General features: G+C 54.0%; 1 protein-coding gene across 1 annotated transcript; it reads left to right on the top strand.

The window, feature by feature from the left end:
• The first annotated feature begins 14,250 nt into the window (after window positions 1-14,250).
• On the top strand, window positions 14,251-15,727 carry POU3F3 (POU class 3 homeobox 3). Its single transcript, XM_008153437.3, is given in 2 exon segments — window positions 14,251-14,342; window positions 14,344-15,727. Coding segments are annotated over 2 exon segments (1,476 nt in total).
• Window positions 15,728-19,221: the final 3,494 nt, after the last annotated feature.

Here is a 19,221-nt window from a genome sequence, read left to right as displayed (position 1 = left end):
TCTACATTTGCTCAGCCGAAATGAGCATTGGATTCTTGCCAATGTATTCATTTTAACCCAAAATGAATTCTTATTTTAACAAAAAAAAAAAAAGCCTTTGAAAATGAAAGACCTAAAAAACTAAACAAGAGACAAGTAACATGTCATCCCATATTATACATCATTTCAATGATAAATACATGCTTCAATTTTTTTTTTTACATTTTGAATTATCACTAAATGCCTGAATGTATTTTAATGATATAGAGGCCCATAAAATTAACTACTTAAAAAATGTTTCCTATATAGTAGAATGGAAAATAAAATTAATGTTTTTTGTTACCACATTCAGAATTTAATTTTAATTTATTTCAACAGTACTTAATTTGCGAGGAGAAAAAGGCAAAAAAAATAAACCCTGGATTTTGATAGAATGTGAATATTTTAAATGTGCATTGAAAGTATGATTTCCTTTTATTTTATATAAAACAAGTTATTTAAGTTCACAATACTTTTAAATGGGATGTACTTAAAATATTAATATGAGGCTTGTAGTATTTATCAATTTTGTGGTGTCGTGTACAGTTGGCACAATTCAGATTTCAAAAGAAATTTTGAAGTTCGTGTTAATAATTAAGATAAACTCATTCTTCTCTTATTTTAAGATGTAGAATACATTGTTAATTGCAGAAGTTTGGTATTTTACACATGGGTTTTTATATGCAAATGAATTCAGTTGGGTCTGTATATTATTTCATTATGTTATGTACATAAACATCTACCCTGTGCGTATGTATATTTACATCCTGTATAATATGTGTACATTACCTGAAGGGAGAGGAGGAGCTTGTGAGGGCTGCCATACAATATTTTAGTTACTGTTTCATGAAAGTCATTAGGTTTTTCTCTTTTTCACAGCCACGGAGGTGGGTGTTTATAGACACGGTTCAGTTATTTACTGTTTTCCAAAAGGCTAGTTTCATAACCTGATGCCCACGTATGTTGTAAATGAATGAGTGGTCCCTCCCCTCATCCTGCCCTTCATTCAGGAAGGCCTATGGGAAACCGGCTTGATAAACGATTCAAAGAAAAGCTAAACTTTGATTCTAAAAACAAAAGCTCATCTATTTAAACCATGTTAATGATAATTAAATTTTACCATTAACATTCTTTATTAGACTTTAGCTGTCCACCAAGTGTCTTACGGAAAGGTGTGGTCCAAGTTCCATCAGCATATTAGCTGGAGGTGGTCTCCTGAGGTGCAAACTGTACTGAGAGCCTGTCTCCGGGACTGAGGGCTTTCAGAGAATCATGGCTAATAGTAGAACCGTCTGACACTAATAAATCCAAGAAACAAAAATGCCACTAGTATTTCTAAATTACTGAAAATCCTCAGATGCAAACCTTAGTGCCAAAAGAGGACAACTAAAAGTATGAAGTGTCTTTTTAGGGTCTCGTGTTATACTTGGCAATTGGGTCATGTTTCCCAGGATGTGACTATGTCACCTTTTCCTGAATTCTCTCTGCCCCGCTTTCCCCTTGAGAGGTGAAGTCCAGGTGGGCCTGGTTAATGTTTTCAAAAGGAGGAACTTCATTAGGCCCAAATTTTCTCCTGCTAGTCTGCTTTCTCTTTTCTAATGCGGTAACTGACAGCCGTTTTGTAATGAAATTATGGAAATCAAGACTGGAGGGAACGGGAGTCAGTGTTTCAGAACTGAAAGGTGTGGGTTCTTCACTCCCCTTCCGAATTTCAGAACTGGAAGGAGCAAGTGCATTGGAAAGGGGCTGAGGGAGGTGGCACACACGGGACAGCTAAAGAGAACCACCCGCCCAAAAGGGCTTTTAGTGGGCTCCTGCCGCCTTCCTGTGCCTCCAAAAATAAAATCGACCCCCATGCAAGCGATTTTTAAGGCCAAGACAGAGGAAGCAGATATTCCAGGCCCTGTGCGGAAATGTGGTCTAAGGAGCAGGCTGGACGAGGGGAAAGCTCTCAGTGGCATTTCTCGGGAATACTGTCCCTTTCAGCCTTATGCTGGCTCACGTGAGTCAGGGTGTCCAAGAACGTCCCGGGACCACAAGAGGGATCTCTTTGGGAAGCAAATGGGATGCAGGTGAAAAAAGACGCACTTACAGAGAATAGAGGAGGAGAAGCGGGGGAGGGGGGGGGCGAGGGGGATATGTTCTAGGGCTGCAGATTCAGACCTCAAGGCTAAAAAGGTTACTCTTGCACCCAGCACGCTGTTGCACGCCTGCCCTGCACTTGGCGCGCACCGCACTCACCCGCACACCCGCCCTCGCCCCCACTCGCACACGCACACTGCCCCAGCCTCTCTCCTCGCCAGACTGCGGTGGAAGCGGCCCCTCCGAGGTGCGCTCGCCGGAGGTGCGGCGGCCCGGCCCCGTCGAGCGCCTGGCGCGGCTGTCGTAGCTCCAGAGCCCGCGGACCGGGAACGAGGCGCGCGGCCGCGGGCACCAGCTGGGGCTGCCCGGCTCGGACCGCGAGTGGGCGGGAACGCAGCGGGGACCCAGGCGGACAGGGTCCGAGGAGGGGTGAGGCCGCTGCACCCCTCCCCGCGCCGCTCTCTGGGACTCTGCCTGCACCTACCGCTCTCCCGCCGCTGGGAGGTCCCGCTCGGAAGGGCACGCGGCGCGGGTGTGGGTGCGCGCTGTCGGGCCAGGACGTGGGCGGCGCGGGGAACCCGGGCGGCCCCGCACGACCGCGGACGGCGCGCGCGGGCGCCTCTGGCGCTAGCCTGCAGGGGGCGCCGACGGGTTTGCGCCCGGCGGGGACCCTGCCGCCTGCCCCGGCGCAGAGGGGGGCCGGCGGGGGCCCGGACCGAAGGGGTCGTCTCCGCGCCGCTCAGAACGGTCGGGCGGAGTCCTGAGGCTGGTGCGCAGCCGGATGGGGACAGTTGTCACACCCGTCACCCACCAGGGACCGAGGGGCGTCCTCTCCGGTCTCGGCCGCTGCAAGAGCCTCAGCTGCTGGGAAGTTTGCCTCCCGGCTGCTGGCTTAATCTCTGCTCTGGGGTCGGGACGCGGAGCCTCGCTTTTCTGTTCTCCCGGAGCGGCGAGGCGCGTCGGGAAGTTTCCTACGCCGGGGGCCGAAGGCAGACGGAGTGTGCTTCCTGTCTGGGACTGCCCGAAAGTGCCAGAAGTCTCGCCAGCGAGCTGCGCACCGCGGCGTCCCCAGCATTCACCCTCAAACGCACGCCCCTTCCCTGGCCCAGCGGCCCCGCGGATGCGGCGGGACACGGCTGGGGCCTGGGAAGACCCGGGGATCCGTCCCCGCCGCGCCTGGGCGCCCAGCCCTGGTCCTTTGGGTGGGCTCTGCCCCCAACCACGGGCCTTGCCCACCCCGCAGCTTTACGGGAGGAGGACAGAGAAACAGAGTTCGCTCCTCACAGGGCGCCTAAGGGGACTCGATCCAGCGCGTGGGCCCTGCGGATACTCCGGGGGCTGGGGCGCCCAGGGCCAAAGGTGCCTTTGGAGTCAGCCTGGTGTTGCGGAACCTCGAACTCCAGGGTGTCCGTGTCCCTTTCTCACTCCCGAGTTCCAGCTGCGCTGCGGGTGGTGCCTGGCCGCGTCCCGGTACGGACCCAGCAGCCACCCCAGGCCGGAGGTGTGCGGGTGTTTTTAAACCCACATCTTATAAATGTGAGATTTTTACCCGGCAGCACAGATTACTTAAAGCGCACCATGTCTCCACGATCCAATTTTATTAGGATTTACTCTGACTTGTGCTCGGCTTCTCTGGGGAAATAATGCTCTGATTAGTGTAATCCTTGCCCGGGATCCGCCACAGGCCCCTCGCCCCTCTCCCACGAGGAAGGGCCTGTTTGACAAACAATAACAGAGCAGCAACTCTTGCAATCCGCCCACACCTTTGGGGCGGCGGGAGAAGGGGACCGGCGCCGGTCGACGCGGTGGCGGGAGCGGTGGCCCCGGCCCCGGGCGCGGGCCTCGGGGAGGAGCCCTGGGCCGCTGCCCCCCGCGCGCTGCGGGGCGAGCCTCTTTGTCCCCGCACAGCCTCCGCGACGGGGACCCGCGAGCCCTCCGCGAGCAGCCCCGGACCCAGGGTGCGTCCGCAGCGCCCACCCGCGGCCCCAGAGCACCTCGAGGGCAGCTCGGAAGTGAGCGGGCACCGACCCGGGACGCCCTGCAGCTACCAAACCGCGTCCGGAAACCTAGAACCCAGGACAGAGTCCGCCGCCCTCCCGGGCACGCGTCCGCGCACACAGACCCGCCGCACCCCCCGACCGGCCGAGCGCGGGGGGAGGGCTCTCCGCCGTCCCTCCTCCCGCGCAGCCTCTCCTCCTCCCCAAAGGGAGAACGTTCCATTACGAAAAGGCGCGAAGGAACGAAATCGCAGGCTCCGAGGCTCCCAGCGACACCCCTGCGGTCCCGGCGCCGGCCCGCAGTCCCCACCCCCACCGTCCCCAGCTCGGGAGGCGGGGACGCGGCGGAGCGCGGGGTCCTGCGGCTCCGCCAGAACAAAGCCCCCGCGCGAGCCCGCGGCCCGCCCCAGCCGGGCCGGCGTCGGTCCGGGCGCCGCGCACCCAGGCTGCTCCCGCGGCCGGGCCCGGAGGAGGGTGCGATCCGCGCCGGCTCCCGGGTCTGGCCGCCTCCTCCCGCGCACACAGCGACCCGATGGGATGACTCAGCGTTCACCTCTTCGCCGCCTCGCACCCTCTCTCCCTCTTCCGTGTCCCTTTCTGTCCCCAGTCCCCTCCCTGCTTTTTTCTCCGCCTCATTCCTTTTATCTTATCCCCTCTCCCTTTGCCTTTTTTCCCCACTTATTTCCATTATTCTCTTCCACAGCAAAGCAATGCCGATTCGACTCCGAAGGCCTCTGCGCGCCTGGGCTTGGGGAGAAAAGAGGAGCGGTGGATCCTCTTCGTTTCCGTTTCAAACCGAGCTCCCAATAAAACACGCCACCCGGGGCAGCGGCGTGGCCGGGGCCAGTCCCCGCCTGTGGGCAGCGGTTTCTCTGGCGGCCACACGTCACCGGAGGCCCCTCCGCCGGGGATGCAGACCGGCGTGCCCGGTCCCCCGAGGCAAACCCTCCCGGGGGAAGTTCCCACCTGACCTTAGGAATCACTTGCCAGACCCTGGCAGGGAAGCCGTGGTGTTTCTGAAGTCAGGGTACTTTGATAGTCCGTTTTTCTGAGTGAAATGTTGCTTGTTTTGCGATGTGAATTAAAAATAAAGAGAGCACCACCAGCGCCCTTTCAACAATGCAGGCCTTGACTCCGGGCGGCTTTTTGCAGCCGGATACAAACCTGAGTGAGACCTGCCCTCTGTCAGGCACCACCACTCAAGCCTGGAACCCTCCCTTTGGGCTTTATTGAAAAACCAGAAAATATGGGAGGAGGGAGGGCTGAGTGCTCCAGGCAATCAGGGACACATAACCTTCACCTTGGGACTGCCAAGCCCAGGGGCAAGAGCAAGGTCATGGAGTTCTACCACCAAGGTCTCTTCACCAGGTATTTTAGAGCTGAAATTATATTGCTGCAAACCATGGAGCATTTTAAGTATCAAATATCCATGGGTATTGATACTGTATGTTTAAAGTGAACAAAGTAGCCACGCTCTCTTGAAGACCCCCCTCAAGCTGACCAGTCCAGCGTGGGCCTAGGGAGGGAGCAGACAGTGAAGGGGGGCTCGGCAACCCACAGAAGCACCATTTGGGGGGAATGCTCAAAAGAGCACCTTCAGCTCGGTAACCGCAGCCTGTGCCAGGCGTCGCAGACAATAGCTAAGTTTACATCTTGAAAAGTACAATAAAAACACAGGTGCCAACGTCAAAGCTTGTCTTTTCGTGATGTGCCACAATGCCTCTCCTCCAGCGTGAGACGACCCTGTTCCGACCTGGGCAGGAGCCGCCATCTAACCCACAGGGAATGGTTGGCGTCCTCAAGAAATCCAAGCACCTCTCTGGCAAAGCTGCGTTAATATTTCCGGGTTTTGTTTTTAAAAACACAGACAGGCACACTCACACACACCAAGTTGACCTTGGAATATTTTTCTAGCTAGGACATGCCCACATGATTTTGTTAATAAATCATTATCATCACTCTGGCCAGTCAGATGGGCTCTACTTACCTAGCCCTCCGAATTTGAATTTGAAGAAGAGCATTATGGGGGGGGGGTTGAGGGGCGCGGAAGTGAGGGGGACAGGAGAGAGTAGTCTATCAGGCTGCGCCAGCTATGGCTTCCCCAGCAGGCTGGGGGCTTCATGAACAGGCCTGTGGGCTGCACGCACGCAGCTAGAGTGGGCAAGTTGTTGGAAATGGGTTGTTTCAAAAGCATGCACTCCATAAGCAACGTACCAGGTTTCCCCATCAAAAATGGTCGGTCGCCTAAAGCTGTCCTACAAGCATCAGAAGTAAAACTTCTTACTTGAGGGTGAGAAATTGCAGTGTGTGAATTTATAACTGCTCCTTCGAACCCATCTACAAAAACCAAGTGCTTGCTCCTTCCCTACAGATCAGATCAATCAGTTACCAACGTGACACAAGGAACTGGGGGACCACTGCATGCTCCAAAACTCTCAGCAAGACCAGAGAACCCCTCCGCTGTGGAGAGGACACACACCCCTTTCCACCCAAGAGCTGCCACTGAAGAGCCCTTCCCTTTGTAGACGGCACACGCTGTGGGCTGTGGGTGTGCTTCACATTTTACTTTGTCAATGATGACGGCAAGCGTGCTTCTGCACCTCCACGCACCCAGCACCTTGTCGTTCCAAATGGAGGCACATGAGCCAGTACCCACTTTGTGTTTTGTACATTTGACCCAGGTGATGCTCTTCATTCTCTCATTTGGCAAAAGCAGTTCCCCAGCCCCAACAATTAAAAAGTCTGTAGCTTTGCCCGGCACTTTGGATCTTAATTCATATACCCAGCTCGATCGTTTCCACCTCCAAATCATTACAGAATGCTAGTAGTTTCTATAATATGTCAGTTCTCAAGTTAACTTGTTGCTTTACTCAGAATCACTATTTCCTATTTCTTTCACTTTAGGTAACCTAAGACTATAGATATGAGGAGCAAACTTTTTTTTTTTTGGGGGGGGGGGGGGCTAAGTACTTTTGCAAAACAGAAAAGTAAGTAGCTGCCAAAATAGTAACAGTCACAGATTTCGTGAAAAGTGATACAAAAGTAAGTATGCTTTAAGTATACAATATACAATTGTATATACAATTATTGCTTAACTAGTGTTTTGCAAAATGTCTGGCTAAATAGAAAAGTTCCCTTTCTCCGAAATAATTGTTAAATGCATTTGGCGGCCCAGGCATGCTTAGTACGGTAGAGCTTTGAGGCATTTATCCAGTTCATGTGGATTTCCCCCAGAAATCTTTTGTCCAGAGAACTTAAGAAAAAGCAATGTTTGGGCTCAAATTACAGTTTCCTCAATTTCCCATTTTGTTTTATTAGTACAAACCTGACAGTGCATTTTCTAAGTCTAAATGTGAGAGCTCACAGATGAAAATAACAGAATTAAAATGCTTTTTAAAGTGTCTCCTTTGCTTATATTACTCCCAAAATCTTCCAATCCTCCTAGTTTGAATACCAATTAAAGCCAAATCTGCACTTTTCAAACTTAGTTTCAAAGAAAAGCTCGTGGCCGGCAGCTGGTTGATCTGGGAGTTGAGTTAGAGAAGGGATCTTCCCCTCTTCCAGGGGCGCTTCGCGGCCCAGGCCCCCTCCTAACAGGCTGTGACAGTCACAGGTGCCCTGGACTGCTGAGCTGTGGACGATAGCGTCTCCCTTCCAGTCACTTACAGCTTCCCTTTCTTAGTCGCGCTCTCTAAATCTCCTTGGGAAAATTGTTAGTAACAAACTAATTGCTCAAAACCGGTCAGAATTTGCTCTTCAGTGTTTTAGATGTTTTTCGCGTAGCTTTTTATCCTATACCAAAATAGAGTTCAGTCTTCATCAGCGATAGCTAAAACTCTCTGGGGCAGAAACCTGGTACTGTATAAAAATTTTCTCCAACTGTGTTAAGTAATATTATGCTAAGAAGTTTCAAGCTCACAGTTACATCTAACCAACGGCTATTTTGTATTTTCTTTTCCCCAACAAGCCCTTAAAGATAAATCCAAAATCCTTCTATAGCCATAGGAGGTACCAAGATTAAAGCAGCCATTAGATATAAAATGAAATAAAAGAGATCATCCACGCCTTGACTAAATCTCCAGGATCTTGAGTTTTACTTAGAAGTCAAAGCATGTATCAAGTTGAAGAGCATTCATTATTTAATAGTTAATACCTTAGGTTGCATTTTATTTTCCTGACTGCTTCCCCAAGTATGCAACCTGAATGGTTGCTCCTAAAGTAGCTTATTACATACCTTTAATAATTTTAAGGTGCTTTTGCTTCCACAGCCCAATCTGTTTTTCAGCCCTATGTACACTTCACTGAGAGAAGTGGACGAATCCTTTTTTTTTTTTTTTTTAACTGTTTCTCTCAGGACCATTTCACCGACATGGATGGGTGGGAGATGGGGAAGTCATTGTACTCGTATTTAAAACCCTGTGTTGTGCAATGAATTCACTGGTCGTGGTGAATTTGCACAGAAAGGTTTGCTCCTTTGGCAAGTTTGAATGAGCAGATTTGCTTTGGAAACAGCTACATTTTACTCAGGACCTGCTAAAGCGAGTCAGTGCGCCCCCTGCTGTCAAGTCTCTAGTCCGACTCCTGAGCACTTCCAAAGTTTATTTTGTTCAGTAAACCGTGTCATATAAAATTAACAACCACCAATAAAATTAGCTTATATGTTTCAACTGTAAAAGTCCAAAACAAAATAAAGCTAGTCTTAGTGGCGCTAGAGATCTCTAGTCTGGCTTCTTCTCGGCTGAACCAAGGTCCTTTTATCTAAAGCCCAGTGCACAAACATATAGCTTAATGTGACTAGTGTTCTTCCTTTTATTTCTTTCTCTATGGCAACCAATATGCTCTGCTCAGAAATGTTCCCCATCAAGGAAACAAATGATCTTCAGGGAGCAGCTCTATGTGGCATCTGGTCCAACGGAGCACTGAGAGTTAACCCCAGTCAGAAGCGAGGCTGCCAGGCAGTAAACAAGGAGTGGAGAACGGGGGTCTCAGCCCTCCCCCCCCTGCAACCTCTTCCTCCTCCTTACAAACCATCTCATCGACTTGGCACCAACTGTTGCCAAAGAAACTACAAAATTTAAATTGCAAGGTGTTCTGGATACAAAAGTGCAATAAAATTCTAGCCATTCGACTCTACCCCCTCACCACCCGGGCAAGGCTTCCTTTCAAAAGAACAAAACCAAGGAGCTTTGAGAATTCGCTCCGGCCTATTTCACAAAGGTAAGGTGCCCCCCCAACCCCCCCGGCTTGGAATTGTTTGGCTATTTCCTCCAGCCATATTTATCTAATTAACTGCACCTAGCAAGTAACTGCAGCCTTAAATTTTACAAAACCCAGGGGCAGTGGCTAGGAGGGGGGCAAGGCCGACTGTCAAATATGAGGAACAGAGTAAAATCCAGTTTTCGATGCTCAAGCTCCAGCCCTTTGGCAGGAAAGGGTAGGGTGCCCCGGTTAGTTTTGATTGATCACCCTCTTTCTGACGGACTCTCAACCAGAAGCTGGAAGCTGCACGGCCGCCAGCTCCCTGCGGTTCTAACCCGGGTGCAGGACTTCCTGCCTCTTCTTCCTCCCCTGCTTCCTTCATCTCCAGCCCTTTGCCCTCCCTTTGCAGAGCCCCCTCCACTCCACCCCTGCTCCCAGCAGGAATCCCCTCACCCCAGTCCCGAGCAGGCAATCTCAGCTCACCGTCTGCACTGGCTACGGACAGGGCACTGCTTCCCCTCTGCTCCTCCTTTTTTTTTTTTTTTTAATTCTCCAAACAAGAAATGTTGATAATACTTCGAACTTTATAAACGCTTCTTTTCTAGGGCCCTTTGCCCCCTCGCAATCAGCAATTAAAATTGATAGCACTCTCCCCCACCCCCAACGTGCCTTGCTGTGGAGCTTTGGAATGAGTCCGTCTTTTTATATAATATTTTAGCAGGGCGGGATGGGGTTTACACCCCCCCCCCAGCACACTTCGCCTTCCTACTTCAGACGGTCACTCTGTGAGCCCTCTCCTGTCCCAAGCAATGGGAATAAACTCCCAAACCTGCACGAGCATTACCACACAGAAAGAAGGGGGAGAGAAGGAGAAAGCAGGGAGAGGAGATGAAAATCACTTACCGAACAAACTTCCGGGGTTAGATTTTAAAATAAAAGATTTTTTTTCAATCAAGTGACTGGAGGCGGTGAAGGCATATTCTCAACTCCCCAGAACGATGCATCCTTAGCCTTCCCTTCACACCGACTCCTCGGAGCCCAGCTCTCCACTAGTCTATTATTTTCACCAAAATATATGAAAATGTATGCAAATGAAAATCAGCACTAACTGTTCTCCCCTTGTTATATACTTTGGATTTTTTTTTCCAGACAAAACAATCACACTCGCAGAGGGAGGGGGCAAGTGCAGTGGGGCTGGGGGAGGCTCGGGAGCGACTGGAGAACTGAGTAGGGAAAAGGGGGGACGGCGGGGACAACCCTCAGAATAGAAGCGTGTTTCTATTACAGAGGAGTGCTGCGTTTTGGGGGCTTCCCATAGCACACACACCCTCCTGGAGAAGAAAGAAAGTGGATCTGTTTGGAGAGGCGCTATCGCGTTTCATCAGGCCACCTGAGACTGCTTTTGAAAGCGTGTACTGTGAAATTCATAGCAGTAATTTAGACAAAATCCTCACTGTATATTAATGAAAGACGGCCCGTGGCTCTGTTCCTATCCTCCCCATTCAGTGTAAACAAAACCACGAGACTCTGGGTTTTTGAGCCCGATCCAAGCAAAATCGGCAGGAAAGGAAAACCCGGCGTGCTGGCACCGACTCTTCAGACGTCTGCACCTGGAGACCTCAGATTTATTCAATGGAATCTGTGTTCCATCTTTTATATATACATATGCGCATACATAAATATAAAAAGGCACCTTAGGGGGACGCGGAGGGGAAAGTCCGTGCTGTTTGGGGTCTGGGTACTGCTGCTTCTCACATCTATCCCTTAGCAATAACGGCTCTGCTAAAACCTACCTACGGGGGTCTCTCTCCCCGGGCAAGCGAGAGCTGGACGGGATCCCGCATAAATCCTGCTTAACGGCGTCCACTGTTAATCGGGACATCACGCAAAGGCTGCGTGGCTGCGTGGCTGCGGCGGGGCTCTGGCTTGAGCTGAGCTCACCTGACTAAGCCCCGCAGAGGAACTATTCCCGGGAGGAAGGACAGCCCCTGCACAATTTAACGGGAGCATCCAGGTCCGGGCGCCTGCCGCCGGAGCGGGCTGGGGAGGCCGGCGCAGGCGGGCGCCGCAGAGCTGGGGTGCGGGTTGCGCGCGCGCGCACACTCGTTAGGAACGATGTATTTATTGAATGTCCGAGTTGGGTCAGTTCATTGGAAATCCCCGAGGACGGTTCAATTCGCCCTTGTTTTCGTTGCCACTTTCTCTTTTTGCTCGGTTCGCCGAGGTTCCTCCGTGCAGCGTTTCCGCTCGGTCGCGCTCCCCACCCCCGGCTCTCCCGCCTACCCCTGCACTCCCCCGCCCGTCCCCCTTAACCCTTTCAGCCCGGCTGGGGCTGAGCAGGCGTTTGTCGCCGCCAGCCCCATCCACTACACAAACCCTTTGGAGACAGGAAAGAAAGAAAAGCACCACCGTGCCTAAGAATAGCCGGCAAGCAAACCCCGCCACTAATAACCACACTGAATCACACACACACAGTGAGCACACCCAGGTAAGCGGCGGGAGGCGCGGCGAGCGGATCCCGGTCCCCCAGGCCGGCCCCGCTGCGGCGGGAATTCCTCGAGCCGCGGGGATGGAAAACACTTACGCTGTGTCTATGGGGAAAGGCCGTCCTGGCTGCTTTTCAAACACTGCGCCCGGCTTCGCTGACCCGCACCCTCCAAAACCACAAGGTCTCGCCAGCTACCTGCCTGACCCGGAGAAGGAAGGGGAGGGCGGAGGGAGGGGGGGCGAGAAGTGGGGGCGAGCGCCGCCCGGCAGCGAGCGGTCCGTCCCGCACGCGCGGGCCCTGCCTGGTCCCCGGCCGAGGGCTTCCCAGGGGCGGCATCCGCGCCCTTAAACAAAGGGGCCGCGCCGGCGCGCAGCCGCTGCGGAAAGTTGCGGTGGCGGATTTCCAAGAAGCCTGGCCGCGACCCGAGCTCTCGGCGCTGCGAGCTCCCCTTTCCCACCCCCGCTGAACAGAGATGGGGGCCGGCTGGTGACGGAAAAAGGAAACTTTGAAACCACTGGGGGACACCTCTGTCTCTAGGTACTAGCTCCAAAGGGGCCTCCTCGCCGGGCGCTTCACAAGTCTCTGGGATGGGAGGGGGCGGGAGGGCCGCAGCACGACGCAGTCCTGGGTGGAGTGGGTTGGTTGCTGTATTTCATGCATTTCCCCCCTCTTTGTCTCCCTCCGATTCTGCCCCGCTCTGTCCCTTTTCTCTCCCTTTCCTTCCCTCCTGCCAGGCCTCCAGCGAACGCCCAGGGCCGCGGAGGGGACGCCTACAACTCGGCCGGACACTAAGAGTTAAGATGTGGCGGCAGCGGTGGCGGGAGCGGGGCGGGGCGGAGAAAGCGGCCAGGGGGAGGGAGCCTGGGGGACAGCAGCTTTCCAGCGTCTACGAGGCTCTGCCTAAATTAAAAAGCAACCAATCGGAACGGCCGGAAGGGGGGCCTCGCGTCCTGAGCCAGTCATTCCGGGCCTGCCAATCACCCAGCAGGTAGCCAATCAGCGGGGGCCCTGGTGCTCGACTTCCTTGTATTTGGGAAAGTGTGGTGGTGGGTGCGCGCTCGCCGCGGAGGGTAAACATTCGACAGTCCCCGCTCCGAGAGGGAGGGACGGAGAGCGAACTGTCAGATCGGAGCGCCGGCGGGCGGGCGGGCGGGCGGGCGAAAAGGGAGAGAGGGAGGAAGAGGGAAAGTGAGGGAGGAAGAGAGCGCGCAAACCAGGGCGCGGAGGGAGCGCCCGCTGCAACTCCGCTCCGGCACGGCCCGCGCCAGCGCCAGCGCCAGCCGTGCACCCGACAAGCCGCACAACGCGCCCACTGGAGTTGGTTGTGTATCAAGGATCCCCTCTATGCGCACACACCCCTCCATCTCCACCAATGCACTCTCCCTCCTCCTCCTCCTCCTCCTCCTCCTTCTCCTCCTCCTCCTCCTCCAGACAACTGCTGGGGAAAAATAAAACACCAACCCCAACCTTCAGCAACAAGGTAAAAGTCATTCGACCTCATTTTTTCTCCTGTTGAATTTTTTTCCTTGTTATATTTGTTTCCTCATTTCTGCCCAAAAGGAAAGATGTCGCATCAAACTGTGACTGTTGCGAGGAGGATGAAGAAGGACTCTTGTTTCAGAGGCAACCAAGAGCTCCGGCAATAGCACCTGCAGAGAAATGCAGCAGCGCTAGAAGTTTTCCTAGGACAGAGAACAACTTGAAAGCAGAGGACCAGAAGGGAGAGCAGGAGCCAGCTCTCCGCTCCGCGCACGCCAGCAGCCAGCATCACCACGCCTTCCGGGACTCGGAAAGTTTTACTACTCCGGAGGACCAGGAGCGAAATGCGTTCCTGAGGAGAGGAGAGCGGCCCGGGGAAGGAGCAGGCCGGCTGCGGGTCACCCATCATTTGGTTCAAGAAGAAAGGAAGGGCTTCTTCCTTTGTTGTCTCCTGTGAAATCGCCACTGAGCAGGTGGAGCGAGCCCCGCGCCCGGACAGAGTCCGCGCTCCCGGGACAGGAGGAGGAGTGGGAGCCCGAGACCCGCCCGAGAGCCCGAGCGCAGGCCCGCGCCCCGCCCGGCGAGCCCCGCTGGAGCCAGCCGAACGCGCCGGGGCTGGGGGGCGGCCAAGAACCCCCCCCCCCGTGAAGGGGGCGGCTAAGGCACGCGCCCCGAGAAGCTAGCCCCCCTCTGCAGAGCGCTGCTGCTGCTGCTGCTGCCGCCGCCAGAGGCCGGCCCGCGACCCCCGCGCCCTGCCGAGCGGCCTTGCAGCTCCAGCCAGGGGCCGCGGCGGCGGCGGCGGGGGCGGCGGAGGCGGCGGCGAAGGCGGCGGGCCGACTGGGGGCCGAGTGGGGCCCGGGGCGGGGGCGGGGGAGGAGTGAGGGAAGGAGGCGGGAAGCGGGGGGCGCGGCGGCAGCGGCGGCGGCCGCGGCTGCTGCGGCGGCGGCGGCGGTGGTGGCGGCGGTGGGGTGGCGGGAGCGGAGCGGCATGGCCACGGCGGCTTCTAACCCCTACCTGCCGGGGAACGGCCTGCTGGCGGCCGGCTCCATCGTACACTCGGACGCGGCGGGAGCCGGCGGCGGGGGGGGGCGGCGGCGCGGGGGGCGGCGGCGGCGCGGGGGGAGGCGGGGGCGGCATGCAGCCCGGCAGCGCCGCGGTGACCTCCGGCGCCTACCGGGGGGACCCGTCCTCCGTCAAGATGGTCCAAAGCGACTTCATGCAGGGGGCCATGGCCGCCAGCAACGGCGGCCATATGCTCAGCCACGCGCATCAGTGGGTCACGGCCCTGCCCCACGCCGCCGCCGCCGCCGCCGCCGCCGCCGCCGCCGCCGTGGAGGCGAGCTCGCCGTGGTCCGGCAGCGCCGTGGGCATGGCCGGCAGCCCCCAGCAGCCGCCGCCGCCGCCGCCGCAGGGCCCCGACGTGAAGGGCGGTGCCGGGCGGGAGGACCTGCACGCGGGCACCGCGCTGCACCACCGCGGGCCCCCGCACCTCGGGCCCCCGCCGCCGCCCCCGCACCAGGGCCACCCCGGGGGCTGGGGGGCCGCCGCCGCCGCCGCCGCTGCCGCCGCCGCCGCCGCCGCCGCCGCGCACCTCCCGTCCATGGCCGGAGGCCAGCAGCCGCCGCCGCAGAGCCTGCTCTACTCGCAGCCCGGCGGCTTCACGGTGAACGGCATGCTGAGCGCGCCGCCCGGGCCCGGCGGCGGCGGCGGCGGCGCGGGCGGCGGCGCCCAGAGCCTGGTCCACCCGGGGCTGGTGCGCGGGGACACCCCCGAGCTGGCGGACCACCACCACCACCACCACCACCACGCGCACCCGCCGCACCCGCACCACGCGCAGGGGCCCCCGCACCACGGCGGCGGCGCGGGGCCGGGACTCAACAGCCACGACCCGCACTCGGACGAGGACACGCCGACGTCCGACGACCTGGAGCAGTTCGCCAAGCAGTTCAAGCAGCGGCGCATCAAGCTGGGCTTCACGCAGGCGGACGTGGGGCTGGCCCTGGGCACCTTGTACGGCAACGTGTTCTCGCAGACCACCATCTGCCGCTTCGAGGCCCTGCAGCTGAGCTTCAAGAACATGTGCAAGCTCAAGCCGCTGCTGAACAAGTGGCTGGAGGAGGCGGACTCGAGCACCGGCAGCCCCACGAGCATCGACAAGATCGCGGCGCAGGGCCGCAAGCGCAAGAAGCGGACCTCCATCGAGGTGAGCGTCAAGGGCGCGCTCGAGAGCCACTTCCTCAAGTGCCCCAAGCCCTCCGCGCAGGAGATCACCAACCTGGCCGACAGCCTGCAGCTCGAGAAGGAGGTGGTGCGGGTTTGGTTCTGCAACCGGCGCCAGAAGGAGAAGCGCATGACGCCGCCCGGGATCCAACAGCAGACGCCGGACGACGTCTACTCGCAAGTGGGCACCGTCAGCGCCGACACGCCGCCGCCGCACCACGGGCTGCCGACCAGCGTGCAGTGAAGGCCGGGGCGCAGCGACCGGAGAGCCGCCGCCAACGCCGCCAACGCCAACGCCGCGCCTACCCCGCACCCGGTCCGCCCGGTCCCCGCCGCCCTCCCCGCCGCCCAAAGACAGGCAGCTCGCCCTTGGAGGAAAGACAAGAGAGACTGGCCGGCCAGGCGGTTTTTGAGGCCTAGAGAAGAGGGACAAAACACAAAACATCATAAACACCGAACCGAACCGGTATCCACAAGAGGAAAGGGGGCGACCCTGGGATCTCATTCATACCGTGGTGATGTTTCGTTTTTTGTTCTTGTTTTTGTTTTTTAAAAAGGGTGAAGATACCCAGCGCACCCAAACTGCACTCGTGAGGTTTTGCCCACCCTGAGAAGCCCCCCAGGGCGACGGTGGTGGACAGCACCCAGCACCTGCCTCGTCCTCGCCTCTTGAAAAAAAAAAGCCCCTCCCTCCGCCTCCCGCCAAAGGGCTGCCTAAAGGGACCGACCGACCGACCGGAACTTGGCTTCCTGGGAGCCCTCTGAAAGGACGCACAGGCACCGGGCTTGATCAGGGACGACTCTGCTGGGAACCGGCTCTTCTTGGCCATATTCGGTCATTTGGGGACAAATAAACCATGAAACGGGAAGGAGGAAAAAAGAACAGTCTCCAGCAGAAATAATAGGCACAGCTTCTGAAATTAACAAGCTGACGAGCAAAGCCAAAAGGATGCCTTTCCTTCAAATAACCTTGGAAATAAAAACATCCCGAAAGAACAGAGGGAGAGGCCCGGGCGGGCGCAGGGCACGTCCGCTCCTCCGTCGCGGAGGGGGCCGCGCGGGCCGCAGACTGGGCACGGAGGGAGGCCCGGCCACAGCCCGGCTGCGAGGGCTGCCTCTCGGACGGAGGATGCCTCAAGATTCCACCGCTAATAATTTTTATTAATATTTTTTATTTTTTATTTCTGGACTGACTCATAAAGGGATTTAGAAAGACTGAGCACCAGCCGCTGCACGTCTTGGACTTCGCTTCTCAATCCGTTGCCAACTTTGATCGAATGGGTGCTGTGGCTGTGATTATAATACTGCCATTTCCAAGCAGTGTTTTTGGTAGGTTTTAATAAACAGACTTTTCAAAAGACGGCAATATAGATTGTTAGATCCGTTGTTGATCTAAAAATATTTGCTTTATATTTTCATTAAATGACTTCTTTTAATATTTTATTCAGAATACTTATGAACTGCTGCAAAATGGTAATTTATTTTTCCCCAGATCTTGTATTACGTGTTTTTTTCAGACGAGCACAAATCAAAATGAAATGAAAATATGGACAGTTGTTAGGTAATAAGGGTATCTTTTGATGTGATCATTTGATTGTAATTTAATTTGAGTAGTGATTCCGTAAGAGCTGATCGAGAAAATAAATTTGTTAGAATGAAATAGTCTGTGTCTGATGCGTAAACACTGTGTGGGAAGAAAATAGCTAGAAAATATTTTTTTACTGACGCACACCCTTGAGCGACGGCGCTGAGGAAGCCCAGTCGCGCTGCTGCACTGAGGTGTGTTTGTAAATCTAGAGCAAAGGACAGAAATGCTAGTACTCTCTACTTGGCACTCCCTGGTAAGCTGTCAGTTTCACAATCTTTTTCTTTCCTTAATTTTAGTGGATTTTTTAGGGGAGTATTTACTACTTTCCTTGGAGATACCTGTGTTCTTCATCATCTTTATCAAAAGATTGGATTGCATCACCAGTAAAAATGTGCCAACTGGTTATTAATGGTTAATACAGAGCCCTTTTCCAAAGTTTAGCTTCTCTTTTTCCTCTCTTCCCCCACCATATTGCTATGTCTCTTTCTTTTTTTTCTGAAGATTAACAGTTGCGAAGAATAGCTTACAACTATTCCATTGATGATTATGTAATTAGGTTTAAATTATTAAGCCGTTTTAGGGTTTGTTTTGTTTGTTTGTTTCTGTAATGAAAGAAGGGAGTTCTAAAATCCTGCATTGGTCCACGCTGGTGTGATTACCAGCTCAGACCTCGAAGTCTACAAGTCTGTGTTTTGGTGTTTCTCCAGTGTGATTCTGTATGGCCTTCACTGACCCTGGGGTTTTTAGCTTTTGGATCGCTCCTTAGATACACCCTGCAGAGCGGTCACATTTATCACATCGATGTATCAATATTTACCATGTGGGAAAGTGAAAGTGTGATGCCTCAGGTTGTGAGGACTAAAGACTGCTTAGTTGAGTCCTTTCATACTGGACTTTTAAAAAGTATTTGGGGCCATAAAGCAGTGATTTTATAGGATAATTTCCCCCTAATCTCATTTAGCTGTCACTCACTTTTTGCCTTCTCTCATCCTTACTTCCTCCCCCTAAGATATCAATGCAGGGGTTAAAAAACCCGGAAAACTGTGCGAGCAACAAGGAGCAGTTATTTCTTCCAGACAGACCCTGTGTCACTTTCATAAATCAAGCCTAGCCAGATGGCCTGTGTTGGGTTGCATTATTTTAAACACCAGATAGTACTAAAAATCACAATCATTTTGATTTGTGAAATCTGAAAAAGGCCATATTTGTTAAACAGAAAGAAGAAAAAATGAAAATAAGAAACCACAATTTACTTTTCTTGGCTTTCTTGTTTCCTTATTTCTCTTGCTATTGTAATAGCCCTGCCCAGCAAATTTAAAACCTGGAGTGGATGTAAACTTCCTCCGTGTTTGAGGGTCTGCAGGGGCAAGCGAAGACGGCCTCATTGGAAAGCTGAGGGTTGGGTGTGGTGGTTCTTAATGATGGACACCACCGGCACGTGAGATGAAGTCCTGTTTCCCCAGCAAGAATGCTAGTGGTTGATTGGACAGTGGGTCTATATAAAATTTTAGGAGCTGTTTGCTTACTCGATTTGCCTAACAAAAGAACTACCATTCAATTTCACACTGTTTTCTATTAAAAAGCAACCTTTGCTGATCACTTTGGAAGAAGTCCTGATTTAGGGGTAACAGAGTAACTTTTAATTGGAGAAGCTGGAAAAGCAAGACCATTCTATTTCATTATTTTGCATTTTTAAAGTGAGCTAATGCTGGCACTCCATATTTTGAAAATCAACCCTTTGAATGTATCTACAGAATGAAATTCCTGGTTGAAAAACAAAAGAGAGCAGATATAACTGAGAGGTTGGTGTTAGACTTATATTGTTATACACTCAAATAATGAAAATATTGTTATACATCACCAGATCTTTTTAATGAATTTGGTCATTGTGTTTCTTTGCAGAGCAAGTGTCTTGTGCTTTGTAAAGTACCCATTTGTTTCCTCCATTTCAGCCCGGCCCTCCTCCCCTTCCACCCCAAAGGAAAGTGACAAAGTTCTGTTCCATCAATCTGGCTAATCCCAAACCAGGCCCATTTGTAGTCTGCAGACTCCTGTGGCTCCTGACCTGTGGTCCAAGCCTCAGCCATCTCATTCACCCAGCCATCTTCCCCTGCAAATCTGGGCGATAAATCATTCAAGGTGTATGTAAA

This window comes from Eptesicus fuscus, chromosome 16 (assembly GCF_027574615.1).
Source record: "Eptesicus fuscus isolate TK198812 chromosome 16, DD_ASM_mEF_20220401, whole genome shotgun sequence".
Lineage (NCBI taxonomy): Eukaryota > Metazoa > Chordata > Mammalia > Chiroptera > Vespertilionidae > Eptesicus > Eptesicus fuscus.
The sequence above is the reverse complement of the archived record's forward strand: the minus strand, read 5'-3'. Positions and strand labels throughout refer to the sequence as shown.